Source organism: Mytilus californianus, unplaced genomic scaffold, assembly GCF_021869535.1.
Source record: "Mytilus californianus isolate M0D057914Y unplaced genomic scaffold, xbMytCali1.0.p SCAF_19, whole genome shotgun sequence".
Classification (NCBI taxonomy): Eukaryota; Metazoa; Mollusca; class Bivalvia; order Mytilida; family Mytilidae; genus Mytilus; species Mytilus californianus.
In genome coordinates, this window is record NW_026262667.1 from 10,200,978 (window position 1) to 10,228,931 (window position 27,954).

The window sequence follows — 27,954 nt, forward strand, 5'->3', positions numbered from 1 at the left end:
CTTTGTATACATAGCATTGGAAATTTTGCAATATGTTTCAGTTTCAATTTTTTTTAAATCATAAGTTCGTATTATGTCACTTGCACACCGTGTAACGAATTTATCTTACCGACTATCTTATTATGTGGAATTTAGACTAGTGGCATATCTAAGTAGTCGAGTCTCTAATATCATGAACCTACTTCCATTGGTCTACACAAAAACAAATGCCAAAAATAAAAAATTGTTAATGTGTTTTCTGCATTTATTTTGAACCGTTTATCATCAATTTCTTCTTTTGTTGAATGGGCGAAACGTTTCGGATTTTTTTCAAAATTATGTTGTTTTTATAATAGGGCGTAACTAACCGTGTATTAAAATAAAACACGCCCACTGACAAAATATTATATATACACGGTCTCCACGTGTTAGCGTTTAACAAATGATATTCCTAGCAGTGTATATATTAGGTAAGATAAATTATAATATTCAGTCAACAGGAAGTTGAAAGCGACGAAACAAAACAAAGGCAATTCGGACAAAACTTCCATGCTATGCATGACGCGTTTAAATTCGACCTCGACCTTGGTTCAATGCGGAAATTTTCACAAATCATAGCTTCGAAGCTGGTTTTACATCGAATTTCCAATAACATTTATGTTTTGTGTTTTTTTTAACAAAATAGTTTATAATATTAGCACATTTCGAGAAGCAGACTTCTGAAAATGGAATTTCTAAAGATGAAAACCAACTGTCTTATCAAAGTTTAGGAAAGTATTCGTTCACCCTAGGTCTGTAAGAGAAATAAAAAGACATTATTGTTCATTTGGTCAATGGAAAACCACTTTAGGTTTCCTAGTTATAAAGTGTATCTGGCGACAAAAGGGTAAGTTATTCTCTTAATTATGATTACAAATAAGTAGATGTGGTATGAGTGCCAATGAGACAACTCTCCATCCAAGTCACAATGTATAAAAAGTTAACAATTACAGTTCAAAGTGTCAAAGTATGACCTTTAACACGGAGCCTTGGCTCACACCGAACAGCAAGCAATAGGGGGCCCCAAAATGACTAGTGTAAAACAATTCAAACAGGAAAACCAACGGTCTAATCATATTAAAAACGAGAAACGAGAATCACCTTTGTGCCACACCAACAAACGACAACCACTGAACAACAGGCTCCTGACTACCATGGTATCTTAATACAATAGCTGTACATATGGGACTCACTCTTTTCGTGTAACCTTTAATGGTCAAAGGTAATACAACTGAAAGGCACGAAAACTCTATGGTCATTATTTACACAGATAATGGACACAGGTGGATAACAATAAATCTTTTACAATAATTGATTGTCAGTATGATAAAATGTAATATCCATCATTACAACTCAGTCAGAAATTGATAACCGTAGATTAGTGATAAATATATACGATTCTGTTATGATAACATAATAAGCCTAGCCATAATTACGGTCAGCAACAAAGGACGTTTGAAATAAAACCTACAATAATTACAAGAAAACATTTATAATGGGTAAAAAACATGTTTATAATTCAAAGTAGAATTCTTAGGAAAATAAGGCGACAGTTGTTTACCAATGTTTAATCTCGTTAATTAATCAGGGAAAACAAACCATAGATATAAGAAGATGTGGTATGAGTGCCAAGGAGACAACTCTCCAGCCAATTCAAAATTTGTTAAAGTAAACCATTATAGGTCAAAGTACTGCCTTCAACACGGGGCATTGGCTCACACCGAACAGCAAGCTATAAAAGGCCCCAAAAATGACAAGTGTAAAACCATTTAAACAGGAAAACAAACAAACACTGCTGGAATTGTGAAATCCTTAAAGAGGGAGACCGGGTGTGTCGACAGTGTAAGCGTACGTCTACTGTTACGCATGAATCACTAGCCATGCGAATTCACACTCAGTCAAAATGTCACAATCGGATATAGCAATCGTTAAAATAACAGATTACACGGGTATACTGATATCAAAGGATCAAAGGCCGCGAAAACATTTCGTTTGTTAGTCGAGACACCGACACATTGTATAGGTCAACCAATGGAAAAATGTAGCGTCGATTTCAGTCGTTCTTCTTGATCGCTCTAATGGAGCAACTTTTGTGTAAGGAGCACACCTCTGTGAATGAAGTCCGAATAGTGTAATCATGCACGAGCGTAACGTATAAACTAAGATGTGTTAATACCATACGATGAAGCAAAGGGTATGTTTCTGTTGGAAATTGGAACTTGACAATTGGAAAGTGGAAATCATCACATTTCTTATCGATTCTAGTTTGAAGTCGTCCATCTGTGTCAATAACGAGAAAAAACATGATATGAACCAGACCTTCTACTTTCGGTAGGTTCCTGATATGTTGGTTATCGTCAATGTTTTTTGGAAGTAAAATTGGTTTTTGAGAAGGTTTTGTGTGAAATCTGCTTCATATGAGTACAAAATCAAGTTTGCCTAAAATGGCACACAAGACGGTCCCAAAGCCAAGACAAAAGATACAGACTGCACACGCTGAAATATCTCGCCTGCTTTAACTTTACTTTTATTTATTGTTAATAGCATATATCTGAGAAATCTTAACGTTGACCAATGAACCATTGCTAAACCAAAACCGAACTTTTCAGTACATGGCAATATTGATACTGGTAATAGTAAACAATGCAATGAACCATGATACTGTTAAGATCAACAGTGCCGGAGGGAGGGAGGCCTAAACAAAAAAGCCAAAACCATTTACAGTCAACAGTGCCTAAGGGAGGTGGGCCTTAACAGAACAGCCAAAATTACATAAGTGCAACAGTGCCCGAGGGAGTTAGGCCTAACCAGAACAGCTTAAACCATAATTTAATGTACTAGCAATTAACATACAAAATGTGTCATATGAAGCACTGGCTACTAAATGGATGATATCCTGTGGGACTTGTACTCTTTCAACAGAGGTACCGATCCAGTGGGAGTAAAGGCATATGATATGATTTATGCATGTGTGCCCAAGCCACTCGAAATTCCTTCATTAGATACGCCGAGACCAAAAGTTTCACCGAATACGACTGATTACTTAACGATTTATAGTGCTATAATGATAAACACAAGGTGTGTCTATAGTGCAGCAGTAACAGCTAACACTACTGGAGCATCTGTGTGTACCCATCGAGTTGTCCGTCTCTTTCCATTTGTAAATTTTTATAAATGGATTTGACAATTTGTTTAGGTCCTTTTTGTTCTTATAGCTCTTCAACTGTTTCGGTTCTTTTACATCCTTAGGTTTCAAATATTGGCTTTGAGCGTTTCTGAAGAGAATATATCCAGAAAAGCGCTTCTGACACATGAAATTTAAAAAAGTGTTGTTTTCATTTTTTTTTTTTTTTTCCTAACGTTTTGTTCTTTTAACTTCAATGATTTGGCGAGACAACGACGATAAAGTATTTCATTACTTTTATTATCTTTTATTTCCAAAACGTATAGAAAAAGGAAACAACCAACATAAAGTAAAAAAAAATACAAAATAACAATTGTAAAATATACTTAGAGTAAATATATATCATATATATGTAGGACTCAAATTTATGGTGGGTTCCAAATCTATGGCAGATTCCTAATCTATGGTAAATGTGACGTCATGCCATTCCAAATTTATGGCAGATTGTTTTACAATCCTAATCTATGGCAAGTTTTGTAATTTCCTAATCTATGGCGGGTTTTTCGTTGTTTTCAAATCTATGGCAAATTTTGTGCAAATGGAAAACAATGCAGTACATATACGACCAATGACTTGTCTTAAACAAGTGGACATTTACGACGGGAGCATGTATATAAATGTTTGTGAAATACAAATTTCATAATGGTCAACCAAATCGTGTTGGCAACCAATCAAATTCGTAAATGATGAAATCATATACCTTAATACAGACTTCAAGATTGAAATGATGTGCACCGTAAACATATTTTTTTTTTAATTTGTGCATGTTACCTATTTAACCCATTCTTTAAACCAACTAGTAAGTCCCTTATAAACAAAAAAAGGGGATAGTTTTTTTTTATAAAACAAAAATGATAAATAAAAATGAACAGTTTGAATTTTCAAATAATATCATACTTCATCGTTAATATCATTTTTATTTGATGACGATTTAAATCAAATTGGTATCCGGTAATTTTATCTTTCACTTTATAAACTTTGCCAGCTGTAGACAGTAAAATATTTACTATAACTCCTTTTCTAAAATATCCGGTACTAAAAAAAACGGTGCCCTTGTTCATCGCGGGTCTCGGACGGTACAGCACATTTTGTCCCTCTTCATGATAATAGGTCATATCTTCCTTTAAACCATCCGCAAATTGTTGTCGAGGGAAATACCTTCATCTGGAATCGTGTTCAAATCTATGAGTTCCGCCAACGTTTGCGGCGGCGACGATGTAATATTGCGTTATTCTATTGTGACGTAATTTAAAGATCTGCCATAGATTTGGAGAAAACAAAAATCTGCCATAGATTTGATTTGTTTGACGTTTGTTACGTCACATTTGCCATAGATTAGGAATCTGCCATAGATTTGGAACCCGCCATAGATTTGAGTCCTACATATATAATCATTGAAACATTGCAAAATCAGTTGTAATGTTAATAAAATAACAGACTGAGTGCAAATAAATTTTTGAATAAATTAAAATGTACTTGATTCATTGGTTATTGCTTGCTTAATGTCACGTGGCAAGAAGATATACAGGAAATCAACAACATATACTTTCTAAATATTTCTTTTTATATGTTAGGTAAGTATGCAACCCTAATAAATTTCGTTGCAAAAAATCATCTTGCATTTCATAGATGATAGATAGCATATGAAGAACCTTTTTTTTATTCAGTGAGATTAAAAAACACATCGAACGAATCTGGTCACCAGTTACTTCATAGCTTTTATAAGATTTATTCTTTCTTTATCGAACACATGTGTGTGGGCTTTGTGGGGGCAGGGTCAGGCATTGTCCATTTTTTGTACCATAATGAAGGCAAATCAACAAATGAAGTGAAGGTTGACGACGCAATTACATTTAGAATAAACAATGGACCAGGAAAGGTAGAAATTTTGAAAAATTACAGAAATAGTTTCCCGCACTGTATATAGCAGGATTCAAGATTTCACCTCTAGTGATAGTTTTACTTATTTGTAAATTTGAACCATCAAGAGTAGAACAATTTAGTATTGCAGATGGTGCAATGGTAGATACTGCTTTTCTATAGTTCTTTTCTGGAGATCCGAAAAAAAGTATTCCTTTTGTATGACGTCATCAGACATAAATTTCAGTGACAGGTATGTTAAGTATACCTTTCACTACTGCTACTTAAGTACAAGAAGTCAATTTACTTTTAATAGAAAATATGAAATCTATTACAACAATTAAAACCACTATCATTGCATCTCCATTGAAATAAATGGCTTAATTCAAATGGTCGATTTTTGTCTTTTTTTTGTTATAATTATAAAAATAAAGAGATGTGGTATGATTGCCAATGAGACAACTCTCCACAAGAGACCAAATGACACAGAAATTAACAACTATAGGTCACTGTACGGCCTTCAACAATGAGCAACGCCCATAACGCATAGTTTATTAGGCAGTTACCATAGGTTTAAAATAATTAATCGGTAGTCGACTGTAATACATGGTAGGGTTTTTTGTACATATGCGAATGACCGCAAATGGTATCTGTTAGAAAATGGGATTAACTTCCTGTTGTATGGTGTGCCTAAAAAATCATTTTCATCTATTTGAAATTAATTACTTCAGGATTATTGTATGTGATGCTAATTTTACTTAAGATTTGTTACATAACGTCAATGATCAAATAATGATATAAAACTTGTTATTGTGTGTTTGATAAGATGTGGTGTGCTTTAAGTGATGTGTTTCCAGTCTGTTTCCGTAAAGATAAGCTCGTAATGGTTTCAACGGAATCCAATGTCTCGCCCACGATTACTGATGTCAGTGTAAAAGTGTAATTTTGACTGTAAAAAAACTAGTCCACATAACAGAAAAATACGGAATTTTGCTCTAGATACTGTCTTTTGATCATGAAGAAGCTTCTTTTGGTAAAATTCTACGAAGGTTTGACATATTATTGGATGTGTAAAAAAACTTTAACCCTAGACTGTATGTTAACCTTAACTGTTAAAAAACTAAGTTCATTTATCATTATAGTACGAATTAAAAGTTAAGACTAATATTTTTTTTTCACATACTGTCATGTGATAATAAAGAAGTTTCTCTTCAGGTTTCGTTAAATTCCATGAAGGTTTCACAAAGAAATTGGTGTCTAAAAAAAATTAACTTTACACTGTATCTAAAAGTTAACTGCCAATAAAAAAAAAAGTCAGTAAGATACGGTATTTTGCACTAGATACTGTTTTTGACCAGAAAGAAGCTTCTGTCAAAGTTTCGTAAATTCCATGAATGGTTTGACAATTTTATTGATGTTTTGTAAAATTTTAAACCGCAAACTGGAACTAAATACTCACGACGCTGCAAAGACAGAATTTAGGATCGCTTTGTCTAGCGTCTGTGACTTTCGGCACAGGCTCGACAAAAATGTAAGCTCAAATAAAACAAAATTTGGTCCAACATACTGTGTAGTTTATACATGACCACCTACTGTTTGTTTGGTGTAACGCAAATTAATATAGACGTTAAGACATTGTGTCTGTGTCTGTAAATTGAGGAAGAAGGAAAAACATGTTTTAACAATAGAAGTTTAAAAAGTTAACTCGAAATGGAAAACGGTCGTAAATTTCTCGAGACAAATGTTTTCCAGCAAAACAAAGAAAGGGGAAATAATTCGTCTAAGGACTTATAAAAGATGATAGGTACAATTTCTTGTCAACATTTCCATTCTTCCATTTCGTCTTTACGGCTCCCCAAGGTTGTTTTACTTCCCTTTATATCCATACAGTGTTCATCTAATACTTCTTCCTAATGTCAATGGTGACGAGTCTCTCCCATCCCTTCTATTCCGTCTTTGTACCGGAAAACACTGCCATAAACACAATGCCTCGTCAGCTCCAGCGGAAGCTACAAAAAAAGATTGGTCATCTGAATAATAACTATTATAATGGAATGTTATAGGCTGACCACTAGGATGAAGACAACGTGTGCTAAATGCTTCACTCGGTGTGGCCATTGTGACGTACTGGTAGTGGTATTAATGATTTTGCATAGATGTGAAGACAACATGTTTAAATATTTATGTATTGAGCAAAGGCTTGAAATCAAAAGTCTAAAACAAACCTTATTTAGCTAACCATTAGAAAGTTATCAAATACATTTACTAGTAGTTTATGATATTATACAAATATTGTCAGGGCTTATTACAACCTAACCATTAGAAAGTAATCAAATACACATAGTTTATGTTATTATACAAATATTGTCAGGGCTTATTACAACCTAACCATTAGAGAGTAATCAAATACACATAGTTTATGTTACTATACAAATATTGTCAGGGCTTATTACAACCTAACCATTAGAGAGTAATCAAATACACATAGTTTATATTCTTATACAAATATTGTCAGGGCTTATTACAACCTACCCATCAGAGAGTAATCGAATACACATAGTTTATGTTATTATACAAATATTGTCAGGGCTTATTACAACCTAACCATTAGAGAGTAATCAAATACACATAGTTTATGTTATTATACAAATATTGTCAGGGCTTATTACAACCTAACCGTTAGAAAGTAATCAAATACACATAGTTTATGTTATTATACAAATATTGTCAGGGCTTATTACAACCTAACCATTAGAGAGTAATCAATTACACATAGTTTATGTTATTATACAAATATTGTCAGGGCTTATTTCAACCTTACCATTAGAAAGTAATCAAGTACACATAGTTTATGTTATTATACAAATATTGTCAGGGCTTATTACAACCTAACCATTAGAAAGTAATCAAGTACACATCGTTTATGTTATTATACAAATACTGTCAGGGCTTATTACAACCTAACCGTTAGAGAGTAATCAAATACACATAGTTTATGTTATAATACAAATATTGTCAGGGCTTATTACAACCTAACCATTAGAGAGTAATCAATTACACATAGTTTATGTTATTATACAAATATTGTCAGGGCTTATTACAACCTTACCATTAGAAAGTAATCAAGTACACATAGTTTATGTTATTATACAAATATTGTCAGGGCTTATTACAACCTAACCATTTGAAAGTAATCAAGTACACATAGTTTATGTTATTATACAAATATTGTCAGGGCTTATTACAACCTAACCGTTAGAGAGTAATCAAATACACATAGTTAATGTTATAATACAAATATTGTCAGGGCTTATTACAACCTAACCGTTAGAAAGTAATCAAATACACATAGTTTATGTTATTATACAAATATTGTCAGGGTTTATTACAACCTAACCATAAGAGAGTAATCAAATACACATAGTTTGTGTTATTATACAAATATTGTAAGGGCTTATTACAACCTTACCATTAGAAAGTAATCAAATACACATAGTTTATGTTATTATACAAATATTGTCAGGGCTTATTACAACCTAACCGTTAGAAAGTAATCAAATACACATAGTTTATGTTATTATACAAATATTGTCAGGGCTTATTACAACCTAACCATTAGAGAGTAATCAAATATTTCGGACCTAATTTCTATTTCAAAAAACAACGGCAGACATTATCTGTTAACAAAGCTCTGTTCATTACCGGTTATTAAGTTAAATAAAATTTTAGAGGATTGCAACACAATTTCATATAGCAGTCCTAAGTATGAAATCGTTCAAATTATAATGGCATATTGTTATTCTAAACTGTTTCCCAAAATTGATCGCCCTGAAGATCATAAAAAACAGTTTATTAAAATAAAGTATGTCAATAAAGGTTTTGATTTTGTAAATATTGCCGGTATTTTTAACGACCATTCTGTTAAAGAACAAATTCCGGGATATTTTGATAATACTGAGCTCCCTCTTATTTGTTATATTTACAAGAAATCTACCCGGAAATTTGTGTTTAATTATAGCCAATTGTGTAAAGATGTTAATATCAGTGAAAATACACCTACTTCATGTAATTGCAGTAATTCTGAATACATTTATGGACCCATTTCCCATGTTATAACAGGAGATCTTAACATCGTTCAAGACCGAGAGTTAAAATCATTCCTCAGTAAAGGACCTAAATATCGTCCCCCGTCAATTATTAATTGGAATGAGTGTCGTAATATCATCCACGACTCACTCCATACTTACTGTTTGAAATGGATAAAACGGGAAAAAGCTGACAAAAAATCTTTGGACTCTTTTTTTAAATTAGTAATGAACATAGTTGATATACGTATTCAACATTTTAAAGAACATTTTACTCTTAACAATAACCACAATAAACCTATTTCTCGTATCAAACATAAACTAAAAGAACTAGCCAAGGAATTTGTTTTTGTCCCGGCCGATAAAGCTGCTAATAATATTATTATTGTATGACGTAAATTTTACATTGAGGTTCTGAAAAAAGAAATCACCAATTCACCAACATTCCAACTGACTCCATTTTCAGAAAACGACATCTGTAACAAACATAAACTTTTAGCTACCGCTTTACAAGCAGAACCAAATACAATGAAAGTCCCAACTATGTATTGGCTTCCGAAGCTACACAAAACACCTTACAAATATAGATTCATTTCGTCTTCAAGCCATTGTTCCACTACTAAAGTGTCTATACTTCTTACCAGTACACTTGGTACAATCAAAAACCTGATAATAAATTGTTCAAATAAGGCCTTCGAAAATAGTGGAATTAATTACTTTTGGAGTGTCAAGAACTCGTTGGAAGTACTTGATAAATTGCATGCATATATTGGTGATTTTGAATCTGTTCAAAGTTTTGATTTGTCTACCCTATATACCACATTGCCTCACATTCTCATTAAGAAAAAATTCACACACCTAATTAAATGGGCATTTAAAAAGTCAGAATGTGAATATATATGTTCAAACTCTTTTAGGTCATTTTTTAGTAGCAATAAACAAAAAAACTATGTCAATTGGACATGCTTTGATACTATATATGCCCTTGAATTTTTACTAGATAACATTTTTGTTCGCTTTGGAGATTCCGTATATTGTCAGGTTATCGGAATTCCAATGGAGACTAACTGTGCACCACTTATTGCGGACCTTTTTTTTGTATTGCTATGAGTTACAATTTATGACAAAAATCAGCAAAGACCGATCGAAACAACATCTGATACACAAATTTAATAATACTTTTAGATATTTGGATGATATTTTGGCTCTCAATAATGACGACTTCAGTATGTATACTAAAGAAATTTATCCTGTTGAACTTACTTTAAATAAAGCTAATACTAACAATGACCACTGCCCTTTCCTCGATCTTGATATCTATATCATTAACGGAAAGCTTAATACTAAAATATATGATAAAAGAGATGATTTTTCATTTCCTATCGTTAATTATCCATTTTTAGATGGTGACGTTCCCTTGTCACCATCTTACGGTGTTTATATATCTCAACTTGTACGATTCGCTCGTGTATGTAACAATGTTTTAGATTTTAACGAGAGAAATTTATGTATTACTGAAAAATTATTACACCAGGGTTTTCGATATCACAAACTAGTCAAAACATTTACTAAATTTTATCATCGGTATAAGGACATCATTCGTAAATAAACCTCAACATGCAGACTTCTTATACGTTCAGGTATTTCACATCCATTTTTTATGGAAATATTCTCTATAAAGCACAAAAATGTCAGTATTCACCTCTGAAGCTAACAAAACCTTTAAATAGACTTATTAAGAAGGGATATAGTTACGATACTGTTGTCAGGTCATTAAAGATTGCATATTTTGGCGTTAATATTGATTCACTTATAGGGTCTTTGCATCGGCACTAAACACATTTATTTAAAAACCAGTTGTTGGCATGACACGGGTTATGTTCTTCTCATATATGTTGTGATGGTATGATACTAAACCCTTAACGGGAAGGATTGTGCCTGATATTCATATGATGAAGACATAATCTTTCAATAAGTTTAATTAAAGTCTGGAGCTGGCATGTCAGTTAACTGCTAGTAGTCTGTTGTTATTTATGTATTATTGTCATTTTGTTTATTTTCTTTGGTTACATCTTCTGACATCAGACTCGGACTTCTCTTGAACTGAATTTTAATGTGCGTATTGTTATGCGTTTACTTTTCTACATTGGCTAGAGGTATAGGGGGAGGGTTGAGATCTCATAAACATGTTTAACCCCGCCGCATTTTTGCGCCTGTCCCAAGTCAGGAGCCTCTAGCCTTTGTCAGTCTTGTATCATTTTTAATTTTAGTTTCTTGTGTACAATTTGGAGTTTAGTATGGCGTTCATTATCACTGAACTAGTATATATATTTGTTTAGGGGCCAGCTGAAGGACGCCTCCGGGTGCGGGAATTTCTCGCTGCATTGAAGACCTGTTGGTGACCTTCTGCTGTTGTCTGTTCTATGGTCGGGTTGTTGTCTCTTTGACACATTCCCCATTTCCATTCTCAATTTTAAATACACATAGTTTATGTTATTATACAAATATTGTCAGGGCTTATTACAACCTAACCGTTAGAGAGTAATCAAATACACATAGTTTATGTTATTATACAAATATTGTCAGGGATTATTACAACCTAACCATTAGAGAGTAATCAAATACACATAGTTTATGTTATTATACAAATATTGTCAGGGCTTATTACAACCTAACCATTAGGGAATAATCAAATACACATAGTTTATGTTATTATACAAATATTGTCAGGACTTATTACAACCTAACCGTTAGAAAGTAATCAAATACACATAGTTTATGTTATTATACAAATATTGTCAGGGCTTATTACAACCTAACCATTAGAGAGTAATCAAATACACATAGTTTATGTTATTATACAAATATTGTCAGGGCTTATTACAACCTAACCATTAGAGAGTAATCAAATACACATAGTTTATGTTATTATACAAATATTGTCAGGGCTTATTACAACCTCACCATTAGAGAGTAATCAAATACACATAGTTTATGTTATTATACAAATATTGTCAGGGCTTATTACAACCTCACCATTAGAGAGTAATCAAATACACATAGTTTATATTCTTATACAAATATTGTCAGGGCTTATTACAACCTACCCATTAGAGAGTAATCAAATACACATAGTTTATGTTATTATCCAAATATTGTCAGGGCTTATTACAACCTACCCATTAGAGAGTATTCAAATACACATAGTTTATGTTATTATACAAATATTGTCAGGGCTTATTACAACCTCACCATTAGAAAGTAATCAAATACACATAGTTTATGTTATTATACAAATATTGTCAGGGCTTATTACAACCTAACCATTAGAGAGTAATCAAATACACATAGTTTATGTTATTATACAAATATTGTCAGGGCTTATTACAACCTAACCATTAGAGAGTAATCAAATACACATAGTTTATGTTATTATACAAATATTGTCAGGGCTTATTACAACCTAACCGTTAGAAAGTAATCAAATACACATAGTTTATGTTATTATACAAATATTGTCAGGGCTTATTACAACCTCACCCTCAGAGAGTAATCAAATACACATAGTTTATGTTATTATACAAATATTGTCAGGGCTTATTACATTCTTACCATTAGAGAGTAATCAAATACACATAGTTTATGTTATTATACAAATATTGTCAGGGCTTATTACAACCTAACCATTAGAAAGTAATCAAGTACACATAGTTTATGTTATTATACAAATATTGTCAGGGCTTATTACAACCTAACCGTTAGAGAGTAATCAAATACACATAGTTTATGTTATTATACCTCAGTATGTTTTTTTCTATTTAAAAAAGAATGAAATATTTGTGCTATTTCGTTCCACAGACTATTTGTTAGTCAATAGTTTCAAAGACCATTACCCCGGTCAATAGTTTTGTAAACATATTTCCCGTACTTTTTCATACTAATTTTTCAGTGGACAACAATGACGTCATAGACTATTCTGCTTGGATTTGTGCGCTTGGCAACGTTACATGTTAAACTCTGAAATATCGTAAACGGTATAATCTGTCGTCGTAATTTCAAATGTATATATTACTTACCAGAAGGAATTAAAAAAGAAAAAGAAAATCTAGGCGACATCTTTTAAGAACTAAAACATAACAAATTTATGGTATGGGTATGTCGTCGTCTTCATAATCTGGGATTGCTTTGATGTATGGTAAAATATTTTAGCTGGCGTTTATTATAAGCATGGGAATTTTTACACGAGGATTCCTGGTCTTGATTACAGTAATTAAAATATTGACAAATACCACACGGGCAAAAAAAATCTGATAGTTCATCTTGTGCATTTCTATGACACTATTTGGTGTTTTTTTCCAAGTGGCGTAAACTTGTAGTCTTTTTAGAAAGTTGTTTTGTTCGGTATAATAAAACAGTTAATGACTGGTTATGAGGGTAATAGCAAGTTTGTTGTCACTTTGATACTGACTATTGCCCTCGGCTTCGCCTCGAGCAATAGTTGGTATCTCAGGGACAACAAACTTGCTATTACCCTCATAACCAGTCAATAGGTGTATAATATTAAACAAATATTGTCAGGGTTTATTACAACCTAACCATTAGAAAGTGATCAAATACGCATAGTTAATGATATTATCCAAAAATTTCAGGGTTTATTACAACACAGTCAGTACCTATATTATCTTGTGCTGGTGGGCTTTTAGTCCCCGAGGGTATCACCAGCCCAGTAGCCAGTGCTTCGGTACTGGCATGAAAATACGGATATTGTTTTATTGAAATTTGCTATTACATAATGTTGGAAATTATTTTAAATTAAGGAATATATCTCCCTCATGCAAAACTCTGATTACTTGCCCGGCTTTGGCTATACTTTTGGTCTTATTACCTCTTCAATTTTTGAATATGATTCGGATTTTCAATTGTTTGGCCTAGAACAACACTAGAGCAACACTGAAGAGACAATGCGCATCTGGTGCGGCAAATTGATACCGTTAATGTTATTATTACCACTGGGTCGATACCTCTGCTGATGGTCTGTAAGTCGCCGACGGTATCATCAGCTTAGTAGCCAGTTCTTCGGTATTGGCAAGAAAATACGGATATTGTGTTATTGAAATTTCTATTTACAAAATTAAAAGAGGCGAAGGATACAAAAGGGACATTCAAACTCATAAGTCGAAAATAGACTGACAACGCCATGGCTAAAAAAGAAAAAGACAAACAGACAAACTCATTACACAAAACATAACATAGAATACCAAAGACTGAGCAACAAGAACCCCACCAAAAACTGGGGGTGATCTCAGGTGCTACGGAAGGGTAAGCAGATCCTGTTCCACATGTGGCACCCGTCGTGTTGCTAATGTTAGTACAAACCCGGTGATAATTTTAATTCGGGGAAAAGGGGACGGGATTGTAGTTACATTTGGAACATCGTCGTCATCTGTGAAACGGATACTCCATAACGGTCAACCAACTCGTGATGACGTCCGTAAAATTTACGAAGAGTTGCTACATAGAAATGGAAAGTTCACAATTGGGAAGCTGAAATCATCTCTTTGTCGTAAAGTTTTGTTTTCAACCGACCATCATTGTCAATTTCTAGATGTAAGTCAAGATATGAGGCAGACTTCGGGACTTTTTATAGCTGACTATGCGGTATGGGTTTTACTTATTGTTGAAGGCCGTACGGTGACCTATAGTTGTTAATTTCTGTGTCATTTGATCTCTTGTGGAGAATTTTCTCATTGACAATTATACCACATCTTCTTATTTTTATATTAACTGTATCTGTTGTATTCTTTATCTCAAGTTCGATGGGATAGATTCGTTCAAAATAGTCACCAAATTTGAATTATTTAGTGAGAGAACATCATCTATATAGCGGAATGTGAAGTTTAAGGATACTGCTAACTTCTTTTCTTTCTTCCTAAGAAGTTCCTGTATGAAGTCAGCCTCATATGAATAAAGGAAGTTGGTTCCCATGAGAATGCCGATTGTTTGTTGAAAAACACGTCATCCAAACGTACCAAATATGTTGTCATAATTGTCGAAATGCGCATATGGTTCAGTAAAATTGGTACCGTTAATGTTATTGCATTATATGTTGCTTTTTACTTTTTCATGAAATGCATTTGGATATATTGTCACAAAACACAGAAAAAAACATTCTCAGTATCAAGCAAGCAACAATCATTCAATCAATCAGCATCTTATGACAAATGATCGAACATTATTAATCAATGTGAATGCTATAGAGATTTAAGGTGGCAGTTTATTAAACCATCTAATGATAAGCGTTCATCGTCGTGCTATAGAGATTTAAGGTGGCAGTTTATTAAACCATCTAATGATAAGCGTTCATCGTCGTTCAAATATGTTCAACATCTCAGCACTGAAAATGTCAAAGATTAGCGTAATTTGTGTAAATTCTTATTTAATGCTCTTAATCAAAGGACTGAACTGTTAGTGGACAATGATTGATGTGTATATGCCTCTCTAGTGTATCATGCCATTTTATATTATAAATATGTTTTGTATTTATTCTTGTACTTTTTAATATTTGTATTGATGATGTCGTAAAAGATTTAATCAATGGTAACTGTGAGCCAGTTAGAGTTGTTGATTTGTCTGTAAATTGTTTATTATATGCTGATGATATTGTATTACTATCAGAAAGCAAAACTGGTTTACAAACCAGTCTCAATATTCTTGGTACATGTTGCTCGAATTGGAAACTACATGTTAATGTACAAAAATCAAAGTTATTAGTATTTAATTCTAATGGTAAAACACATTTAAATGAAATTATTTATAAAGATAATGACATACAAACCGTCTTAAAATATTGTTACTTGGGAATAATGTTAAAGTGTAATGGCAATTTTAATTTAGCTGTATCCTTACTAATGGAAAAAGCTAGGAAAGCATGTTTTAAGATTAAGAAAACAATTGGATTGGATAATCCTTGTAAACTTTTAGAAAAATTATTTGATTCATTAGTAAGTCCCATCTTGCTGTATTGTAGTGAGGTTTGGGGTGTTTGAGACAATTCCATTTTGGAAAAATTCCATATGAAGTTCATAAAAGAAATTCTAGGTGTTCATTGCAAAGCAATTAATGCTGCTTGTAGAGCCGAACTTGGCAGGCTACCATTGTGGTCAAAAATCTCATTTTCTTCTATTAAATTTTTTGAACATATTTTAAGGTCTGAAAACACACTTGTATCCAAAATTTTTTTTGCAACTGAAAAAAATAACCCCTGGACAAAGAAACTTTATTCTATTCTAAACAATCTAGGATTTTCAAACCTAGCTGGGGGAACCTTTTCTATTAAACAATATCTACCAAGTATTAAACAACGAGTGATTGATCAGTGCACGCAGGATCAATCATCAAAAATTTACAATTCATCTAAACTAAAATTTTATCAACAATTTCATAATTCAAATCAGTGTAATTCTTATGTTGATGTTCTAAGTAATAAATTAGAAAGGTCATCTCTGTGTAAAATAAGATTGAGTGCACACAATCTTGCTATAGAAAAAGGGCGACATTTAGGTTTACCCACCAATGAACGAATTTGTAATGTATGTAAATCGGGTGAGGTAAAAGATGAAAATTTACTGAATTGTTGATCACTTTTTACTCAATTGTGAAAAAATTTTCTAACTACAGAATAAACGTTAAAACTATTATATTAAATATACTTCCTACAAGTTGTAGTGAGAGTCAGCTAAATATGAAACGTTGCATTAATAGCAACTCTTTAAAAGTCCTGAAAGTGACAAGTTCTTATATACATAAATGTCTGGTATATAGAAATGAGATTTTAGCTTCTTAATTATAACATATTATTTCATTATGCTGTATTCATTGTTATAATGTACTGAAATATGGGCCTTTGCCAATTATTGTAATTGTGTTTGTGCCAATAAATTATTTGTATTTGTATTTGTACTGATAAGCATAATGTGCTTAAAGTAATAAAGTATTGAATTGAATCATTCTAACACAACTTGAACCTAGAATCCCTTTCAAAACTCACCGACTGTGGTTTTGTCAGGACTAAGTGACATATGAAGGGGTCTTCCTAAGTGTTGACTCAATCTTGCCAAGGGAGAAAACTCAAACCGGTTCATTCTCCACAGAATTATATCATTATCATCGGCTTTCATTGAACCATGTCCTGATGCTAACTCCCTATAATTTTCTGACCACAACAGACTGCAAATCTACAAAATGAACAAAAATTTACTCGTGGATAATCGTTCGCAGTGATTTCACTAAATTTCCCCTTCCAGGTCAAGGTTGTTTGTCTTCTTGTTTGTTATTTATAGGTTTTTCGAAAACCCTTTGAGGATCAAGAGTTTTGGGTATGTAAGGTATTATGTTCCAAATCGACATTAATATTCGTTTCAAAATAAGTAAAAAAATAAAACATTCTGTAAAGAGGTGTCGTTTACTAGATAAAATATCAAAACATTTCACCTTTTATTTTCAGATCGTTTTTGAAAATTGACCAATGAGAATCAAAGATTGCCTCTATTGGTCATGTTTTCTTTCCGACTGGAACCAAATATTGTAAACTTTAAAAAGACCTTCAATATATCATTCTTAACCAGTATGGTTAAAATCATTTCCAAAAATATCGTTGCCGAGGGCAGACATAGATGGGTGCTTTTGAAATATTAATCCTTTGGCTTTCTGTGGAATTTTTTTCAAATTGAATGTAACATGCGTAGGTTTCTTCAAGATGCAAAACGATTTGCACCAACAGAAATTACCTATTTTGTGATTACTCTCTTCAATTGAAACGATATTACTGGTACGTTGTTCCATAATAGTATGTGGGTATAATTAAATATTGATACAAACAATCTTAAACTATACACCTGCATTAAACTTTTGAAGACCATAGAAAAAGAAAAAAGTAACCAAATATGCCAACTTTATCATTGTTACTTTCTATAATAATTTTTTTACTGTTTCATTTCAACTGGATATCCGCCAGAGGGATTCTGTGATTATGCCAGTTCAATTTTTCCAACGACTTCTATCACAAAATTTAATGCCTCATTTTAGTCAACAAATATTAAAAGCCTATTTTGCTTTCCTTTTCCTACCCATAAATGACTTCAACATTAATTCCCAAAACATATACAAATTCGCCTGAAGCAACAATAAAGTTTATATAAAATCGTAAACGAAAATCTAACTTAACTTGCCTGTGATTTTGTGTATATTTCCGCCATTTTTTCTCCCGTATGTACATGCCACAATTTGATATACCCATCACTCGATCCACCACCCGTAGCTATGACGCTTTTTCTCCATGGACACCAAGATAAAGCCTAAAAAAAAACTTTTCATAATATGCAAGCCAGCTCAAAAATGTGGGTCTTGAGTGCTAAGGACATTAGCTACGATTTAGACAAAATAAAATGTTCCAAACATATATAAAAACAGAATTGTGAAATTATATTTCGCTATTAACAGTCAGTTTACTTTAATTTTGTCAAAATAAGACAAAAAAAAACATCGCTAATGTATTATTCATTTGGCTTGCAACTCAATAATTCAAACTTATGTGAATCCGTATTCAATTGACCTCCAATTTCACCATTATCTGGCATGAGCTACGCATATGCTAAGGCTGATCAATCATTAAAAATAAAAAGAAGTCAACATTGAAAGTGAAACACGGGATCCACCGAGAAAAATTATTTCGTTGACTGATTCTGCACATAAAAAAAATCATTCTAATACAGGTAAAACGATTATTTATATATTTTCTTAATCAATGACATGAAACCAGACAGACCTAGAAAAATTGTCATAATACGATTGCACGTGCTTGGCTGTGTATCTATATTTATGTTTATGTTTATATCAGGTCATATGATCGTCTGCATTCTTCGGAGCTCATTTCGATGGTTAATCAGATGTCGTCTAGACAAAAATACACACGAAATGCTGATATACAACGACTCAATGTATTGCTAATTGTTTCTTTTGGACTTTTTGTAATTTGCATATTCGTTTTAGAATGTTATAAATCCATAATGTGAATTTGAGTCAAATCGGTGAACATGAATTTGACAGCCTTTAAAAATGCAAAAATCCTCCTAAAAATGAATAGTATTATTCATTCAAATTTTCCCGAGTAGATTTTCATGTTTACAGCACTTTTGTGACTGATATTGAAAGGCATAATGAAACGATCTAAATAATACACTGGGACCGACCGTGCGATACCCTCGTGGGGAGTCAATGTTGTTAAACACCACTGTAGTAGTAACAGCACAGTGAACCCCCATAAAATCTTTAAGAATAACTCATGAACGTCGGAAGAGTATAACAGTTCTGCGCCACTTTTATATACCAGTGGCACCCATCATAGTGCTCAGTAGTACAATTTCCAGTAATAAGTAGTATTTTATGTCACCATAATTATCAAAATACGTACCTGGCCTGCGTTTTACAAAAAAATCTTACGACTAAAATTGAAAATAAGTATACAGAATTGTTCATGACTTTAGTGAAGTATTTGTCGTAAGATTTTCGTCGAAATATCATCTTTGAAGACAGTCATTCCTAAAACATCCAAAGCGATGAAACATTCAAAACTAAGTTATAGGAGCAGGCGATATATTTTTGAAAAAGTATGTGCGAAGTATAAGTGTTTTATTTATGGGATGCTTTGAAAGTTTTTACTAATATTTCATACTCAATAAAATGCTTAGCGACTGATTAAAATGAATAATTAATCCGGAAAAAATCCTGCTGGCCCCCACCCCCCTAGAATATTCGTCTCCTTACTGTTATTGTCCGTGTAGTTTTTATATCTATCCAGCTTATCGTCCCTACAGGGATGTCCTATTAAGGCTTCCATACCATAAAAACGTTTATCACTCAGCTCACATTCTATTATATCTGCATTCATAAATTTATTAGTGTCATTTAGACTAAACGACGCCATGTTTGTTATGTGCCTCTGCCGTCTAAACTACCTATTTAAAAGGAAGGGGTAGAAGAGAAACAAATCTTCCCAATGCAAAAAAAAACAGAAATGGACCTCTTCTGGCTCACTACCGAAGAACAAAAAAACACGCCCTTGCTTTTTAAAAAGTAATAGCTTTTCTAAAAGGCTGGTCGTGTTAAAGCTGATTATTAACAAAAATGTTTTGGGCATCATCAGCAAAATAAAGAATAAAATTTTCTTTTTAGGGTCATGTTTTAAAATCCCCTGCATTTTTACCTTTATGCCATTTCATATATAATTGAGGTGTTTTGCTCTTTCGAATATTTGTTTTGGGGTTTTTTTTTGTAGATAAAGACTCGAAAGGAGATGTATGATAAGAGCTATTTGTGGCTGCTGAACATTAAAATACACGTAAATCAAACACGTGTACTAGCACTGAATAGACTTGATATTACCAAATACAATTTTTAGCTAATACAATATGTGACTCTTTATTACTTTATCTGATGAGCATAATCACGAAAGTACTCCTGCAGTGATGGGCAAACCTTTAATTAAGTCGCACGGCACAAAACGAAAGAAACATGGAAAAGCTAAATTCCAACTTACCTTTGAACATGCAGAATGAGCATTGATTTCCCTGTAACATTTAATTGTTCTTAATTCCCAAATATAAACTATTCCCTCATCGCCTCCACTAGCCATGTAATTTGTACCGTCTGCTATTTCTAATCCACAGACCTCTCTTTTATGTCCAAGAAATTCAGCCACCACCATATTGGGGGTTCGAGGGTCCAGTAATACAATTGATCCGTTTCTGTTGCCGCTGAAATATGAATTCAAGGGGGATAACTTGTATGGCAATATTTTGACTGCAAATTACCACCAATGATCAGGAAAAAATGGAAGGCGCATAAGTGAAATTATGTAGAACATTTTAGCTTAAATGCAGATGTTTTAATATTTCAATTTGATATTTAGCAAGAAAACGAGTACGGTGACCTAATTCATTCTTTTTTCTTCTCTGAAAAATGAGAGATATTTTCTCATATTTTATTTCAGAATTATATCATTTAGTTTTCTATCTTGCCGCATACTGTGTTTTTCCGAGTATAATTCTTACAAGTTATGAGAATTTAGCAGAACCTGTAGCTTAAAAACGAACCTTAAATTTGGTCACACCAAATGTGTAACACCCCTTCAAGAAAAGTCCTTCATAAAAAAATCAATAGAAATAAATTTTAAATACGTAATGAAGATAGAAATTAATTATCCGAATCTATTTTCAGCGCCAAACAACAAATTAATAATACAAGTGGCTTCTTAATAATACTGCATAGATAGGACGGTAATTATATCCATTTTATTATTATCATTATCAACCATTAGATCTAATTGGTATTGTCTACTTCAAAATCAGATCTCCCCAAGGACAGTGTGATAATGTGTACATGGTTATTTTTTCTCTTATTTACTATGAATTTGGATACAGTCTGGCCTTCTCTGTATATCGCTAAATGGTTCATTACGTCTCATCGCCCATTTTCTACCTTTTTTTAACTATTTAAGACGAGAAAGTGTTTATATATACTCAATGCATCCAAACAGGTTGACTTTTATGTGTTGCGTGTCTCACAAGTGGGGTTAAACAAAATATTTTTAAAAAATACTACCCTTTTTATTTGATTCATAATGGATTTTTGAAAACGTGGATGTCACTTGCAGAGCAGTATATGGTATACCTTTCCAAAGCACCTTTCGATTATTCTTTTTATATACATTATACGAAACGACATAAGTTTTACGTTACACTTAGACGTGACGTAAGGATATAATTTATATACTGCAAGGTTTTGAAGTCTAGTTGTCCTATAAAATCGGCTGATTTTGCTTAAATTAGAGTTGTAGTGTATGAGGGTCTAGAGGGGCTTAAAGAATAGAAAATTATGAACAAAGACTACGTATACAGACAGATGGGCCAACAATTAAAGAATAGACAAAAATAGACAAAAATAAAATAAAATTGGGTGCTAAAATAAAAAGAATGGAGATTAAGGGACAAAATAGATAAAGAAAAGAAAAAATGGCCCAAAATATTAAAACATACAGAATCAAGATCCCCATCCAGATCCTTGTGTTTAAGTAGCGCAACATTACGCACGTGAGATATCAAGAATTCTCTAATGTACCTACCAGAATATACCATGGTGTGTCCACCGCATGACCCCAATAGGTGCGTTATATTTGAGGGGTGTTTGTTGTATTATTTTAGCTTGTTCCGGGTCACATATCTATAAACACAAATATTGTTCATTTTAATATTAATTGCAATAATATCTGTGGCACGGATATGTATTGAAAACCGCGTTGATAAATGTAGACTGTCCTCAGAAATTATTTTCCTTGAATTTCTTTTCATGTTATAAGAAAAGATAAATTGATATTTACTATATCAAAATAAGCAGATATGGTATAATTGCCAATCTTGACTGATCAGATAGACACGAATCACAAAGAAAATCGAACAAAAAGACATAAACTATAAAGTATACAGTCAGGATTCTACTTCGTCAAAATTTTCTCCCCATTAAGCCACCTAATTTTTATAATCGTAAAAATGGAAGCCATTGTAGTGATGACGCGCTGTCAATTTAGTTCTTGAAAACCGATAAATTTATCCACATAGCATTATGGTACCAGAATTATTACGATCCTTATATGACAGTTGTATTTTCAAAAGACAAATGTATCTACTAGCTATTGATTATCATTTAATGTACTTTTATGCATTTGGTCAACTTAAAACTATTGTCTGATCGGTTGTCAGAGGGAATTTTCGAAAGTTCAAAAATATTTTTAAAAATTCTAATTAAATATTTCGTGGAAGGGCAGACTAAAAATTTTCAGAGGTTGAAGACTAATTACCCTAGATAACACACACACAAAATGAAGTTTTTTTTGAAGATATGCATTTTAAGATTCACTTGAAAAGTGTGTTGTCAAGTACTTTTAGTAAAAAATTGTTATTCGAACACACCTACTCTGTGTTATGACTCATTGGAAAGGTATTTCACTTGACCCATATATTTCATTTTTAAGTACTGTAAATTTTTAATGTTATCATATCAACCTAGAGCCTACATGTATAAAAATAATACAATCTGAAGCGAGATGATGCATCAAATATTTTTCGTTTATACGTTTTCAAAACAGAATAGTCAACTCAAACACGCCTGAACATAAAAAGGTGTACTCGACTTTATCTTTTAGATGAAATTATTGACCATTTTGGGGATTTTTTCAAAAAAAACTGTCGCCGGGGGCAGAGATGCAAATAAATGCTATTAAAAGATCAAGCTATTATCTTTCTTTGGAATGTTTTTCGGCGGAATTTATGCTTATGCACAAAAAAGATCCACATGTATTTGCACCTACCACAATCGACTGTTTTATGAAAATTTGTCTATAATTTAAAAGTTTACAAATATCTCGAAGCTCCATACCATAATTTAAGTAAAAACACATACATAAGTCGCCTAAAATCCTAAATTAGGCACATTCATTAAACTTTAAAAGCCCATAGAAACAGATGTAAACAATTCAAATTTACCAACTTGGCCTTTTGTACCTTCTCTAACAAAGAGTTCCATTTCTTTTGTTTAATTTCAACTGAGTTTCCGCCTGTATATATTTTTATCACAATGAATTAACCAAAAAAAAAAAAGAAAAAAGAAATCAAAATGCCAACTGCGAGCTTGTATCAGTGTAAACTTTACCAACAGTATGGGAGCTACCATTTGAATTTTATGGGGGGGGGGGGGGGGGGGGGGGCTAGGATGCAAAATTTTGTCCTGCATTTTTTTTTAGTTGTAATCTCTATCCTGCCTTTTTATTTTCCACTCTATTCGGTCCTGCCTTTTTTTTTTAGTTTATCCTGACTTTTTTTTACCTAAATTGTCATTCTGACTTTTTACAAGTGTCTCATCCTGCCTTTCTTTTTACTCAAAACTCCTGTCCTGCCTATTTTTTTCAAATTTCATCCTAGTCCCCCCCCCCCCCCCTAGGATAATAAGACTTTACTAATAGTAATAAAATTACCATGACTTCTCCGCTATTATCAGCAATCCCTACAAATTTACCACCTGGATTCCAGGACAAAGAAGACACGTAATAATTGTCTACGTCTCCAGACTTGACTTCTATCTGTATACACCGTTTAGTATCAGCGTTCCATATGTACGTTATATGTTGTAACGCTACTGCTATCTGGTTTGTAGAACCCCAGTCTAACACGTTTGTATCTATCAAACAATTTACATAAATATAGTATTATGTATAAAATTGTAGTTAACAGATTAAAGGAAATCGGAAATAATACTCCAGAGGCACCAAATATATATATATATATATATATATATATATATGTATATTTAAACCCGCTGCATTTGTTTGCACCTGTCCTAAGTCAGGAATCTGATGTTCAGTAGTTGTCGTTTGTTGATGTGGTTCATAAGTGTTTCTCGTTTCTCGTTTTTTATATAGATTAGACCGTTGGTTTTCCCGTTTGAATGGTTTTACACTAGTAATTTTTTGAGGCCCTTTATAGCTTACTGTTCGGTGTGAGCCAAGGCTCCGTGTTGAAGACCGTACTGTGACCTATAATGGTTTACTTTTATAAATTTTGACTTGGATGGAGAGTTGTCTCATTGGCACTCATACCACATCTTCTTATATCTATATATATCAAAAGTAATAAGATCGCCGTACAAACAGGAAAAACACTTTAAAAAACATAAAGCTTTGAAAAGAGCAACATCCATCCAAATTCGGAATAATATCTGGAGATTCGCATCGGTAGGTATTTATCTTACCTCCTATACATTTCTAGAAATATCATTGGTTAAAAGCAGACACGTGAAGACCCTGTATATCTAATATGGGGATAGTAGGTGTGTTTTAGTTCAATATACGGTTGGTAGTAGTGTTACGTCTTTATAAAAACAGCATGACGTTGAAAAAAATTTGAAACGTTTCGTCCAACTAAAAAATGAAGAAATAGATGATGAACGACTGAAAATAAATGCAGAAAACACATTAAAGCTAGCAAGTTGTTATTGTTAGCATTTGTTTTTGTATAGACCAATGGAAGTAGGTTCTTTTAAAATATTGAAGACTTGATCACTTTGATAAGTCACTAGTCTAAATGCCACCTGTTAAGATAGTTGGTAAGATCAATTCGTTACACAGTGTGCTAGTGACCTAATACGATATATATGGGGTCAATAAATTCCTTATGGGGGTTCGCTCTCACCCCATGTGGAATTTACTGATCCCATATACATCGTATTAGGTCACTAGCATAATGTGTAACTAATAATATCATGCCACGCCAATCGTATTGTAAGTCCATATTCTTGATTATACATATAAGGTTAAGTTTTTTTCTAGAAAAAAAATTATTCTGATTCACAACTTTGAAGAAAAAAATATTTTGATCCCGGAGAAGGTAAATAAAATATTTTGATTGAGACTATTTACCATTACATTTATAGTTAAATTCTTTTTTTTTAAATTTGGTGCGCGAGAAAAGGAATAAATAAATTTTCAAGATTGCAGGACGTAAATATATATTTAACTAAGCCTTTTATTTTTCAAAAAAAGATTCAAAGTTAGAACCAATAAAGCAATATTCAAAGATCTTACTACGGTGTTTAATTCATATCTTTTAAGAACAAGTTTATTCGAAGGATCAATAAGTTTATATTGTTCTATCTAAATTTACGGGCTTTATAAACAGTATTACCGTAAAATTTGCGATGTGACAAGAATTTTACAGACGCAGCCAAATTTCACAATCAAATGTTTGTATCAATGAAAGAATCTAGTAAAAGCTTTAAGAAATTTACGGTAACGAAATCCCTGACTTAATTATTTACCATTATATATGGATTACGTTCGTTGATATCTTAAACGTCACTACCGACACGGGCATAGTGAACGAGTTTGGAAATATTAAACACCCTAAGAAGGGCCCAGAGTAACATCAATGTCCAAAAAAGGAAAATAAACATTAGGGAACGAAAAATTGTCTATTTTGTCAAAATTTTTGTTTTAATTTTCCCTTGTGAAACTGAAATATCAAATCTATAAAACGACAATTAGTGCTGTTAAAATTATATTTATTTAAATTTAGCTCCCTCAGGCTCGGGAATATTTCCACAGTATAATTAGAGAAATTTTGATTATTTAAAGCAAAAATATCATCAAAGTAACGGTAAGTGTTATAAAATGTATCAATTGAATGAAATTTAGAGGGATCTTTATTGAGTATATTGTATTTAATAGTGTATAGACTTGAAGACAATTATTGGAAATACTCACAAAAATCGTTCCTTAAACAAGGCATATCCATGATACAGGATGGAGATGTAACAACCCTTCTTCTATCTTCTTTACATTCAGGGGAACCAAATACTTTGTCCATTGTAGAATCAAAAAATGGTGAGTGTAGTGGTGTAGTTGGACCTAGAATAAGATGGAACATATAGACAACACTTCAAATAAACAAATGGTGAGTGTAGTGGTGTAGTTGGACCTAGAACAAGATGGAACATATAGACAACACTTCAAATAAACAAATGGTGAGTGTAGTGGTGTAGTTGGACCTAGAACAAGATGGAACATATAGACAACACTTCAAATAAACAAATGGTGAGTGTAGTGGTGTAGTTGGACCTAGAACAAGATGGAACATATAGACAACACTTCAAATAAACAAATAATTTACAAAGCATCAATTTACCAGTAATAATTCAGATGAACATGTGGGTATCCAAAATAAGTATTTAAACTCAAATTTTAGTTTCAGAGCAAATACAAAATTTCATTTTAACAGCCAAGTGTTTATTCTGCATATCTGATGTTTACAACTTCATCACCATAAAGTTACACTGGGTTCATTATTTTAAATTTGGATTTAGGATTTTGTTCTGGTCTACTTTTATTTTGTTTTGAAAATTTAAAAAAAAAACGTGTAGCAACAAAAGATCGAAAAATACATTGATCAATGTAGCTTATTACATTTTGTTTATTTTTATTGTTCATCTTTATATTCGAAAAAAAAGTATTCCTAACAATTAAAACACAAGCCACATGTGATAAATATTCTTTCGTAAAATGTCACAGATGACAGAAAATGGACAATTTCTATCTCATTTTTAAAATATAAGTATACTATGTCATGAATATGGAGTAATATTACTTACTTGAATATCCTGAATCATTTCTTTGGATCGTTGGTAGAATTCTAGGTTCCTCGGAATCGAATGCACCAGATAATAATTTGTTATAAAACACTTTTTGTTTATCCTTGTATTGTCCGGGTTCTTTCTGAGAAAGTTTCACTGGAGACAGTAATTTTGTATGTGACTTGTTGATATCTAAATTCGGACGATAAGGTATAAATCTGTCAAAATTACACTTTTTCGAACGGAAAGGTTGTCCACTGCTGTAAAATTTGCGATGTCCTGTTTCGTTTTCTGTCGCCTCCATATTTATTTACTCAATTGAGTAGCCTTTAAATATGATATAATGAGTCACTGATTGATAGAGAACAGTGACCACGCTGTGCCCGTGAGCTAAACACACACATAGGTAATAACCGTTGGCAATTTTCCAGAATTTCCAAAATAAGAAAAAGGTCCGCAAATTGTTGTAAAATAATTCATTAATCATCAATATATTATTTCTTCAGAACTGATATTTTAGGTTTTAGATTTTGAAACTATTCGTATTTAATTGGCCATACATGGAACATAAGGCTA

General features: G+C 32.5%; 2 protein-coding genes across 6 annotated transcripts in view; one reads left to right on the forward strand and one right to left on the reverse strand.

Moving 5' to 3' along the window:
* Positions 1–27,954, forward strand: part of LOC127727247 (40S ribosomal protein S21-like) — a 1,096,693-nt gene that overhangs the window by 1,047,317 nt on the left and 21,422 nt on the right. The window lies entirely within an intron of this gene.
* LOC127727003 (uncharacterized) lies at positions 6,763–27,686 on the reverse strand. Its single transcript, XM_052234373.1, has 8 exons — positions 27,393–27,686; positions 26,513–26,685; positions 24,230–24,432; positions 22,325–22,422; positions 20,741–20,957; positions 18,375–18,500; positions 17,195–17,381; positions 6,763–7,071 (listed from the first exon to the last, which is right to left on the reverse strand). Exons 1-8 carry the CDS (start codon positions 27,680–27,682, stop codon positions 6,956–6,958), a joined length of 1,410 nt encoding a protein of 469 aa, XP_052090333.1. The 5' UTR covers positions 27,683–27,686; the 3' UTR covers positions 6,763–6,955.

Excerpts from the sequence above, each read along its gene's own strand:
- LOC127727003 (XM_052234373.1), bottom strand. The coding sequence starts at position 27,682 with ATGGAGGCGACAGAAAACGAAACAGGACATCGCAAATTTTACAGCAGT. Across the intron at positions 24,433-26,512 it reads TTGTTTAAGGAACGATTTTT|ATACAAACGTGTTAGACTGG; the intron begins GTGAGTATTTCC and ends ATTGTTTGATAG. Across the intron at positions 22,423-24,229 it reads ATAATAGCGGAGAAGTCATG|ATATGTGACCCGGAACAAGC; the intron begins GTAATTTTATTA and ends TTGTGTTTATAG.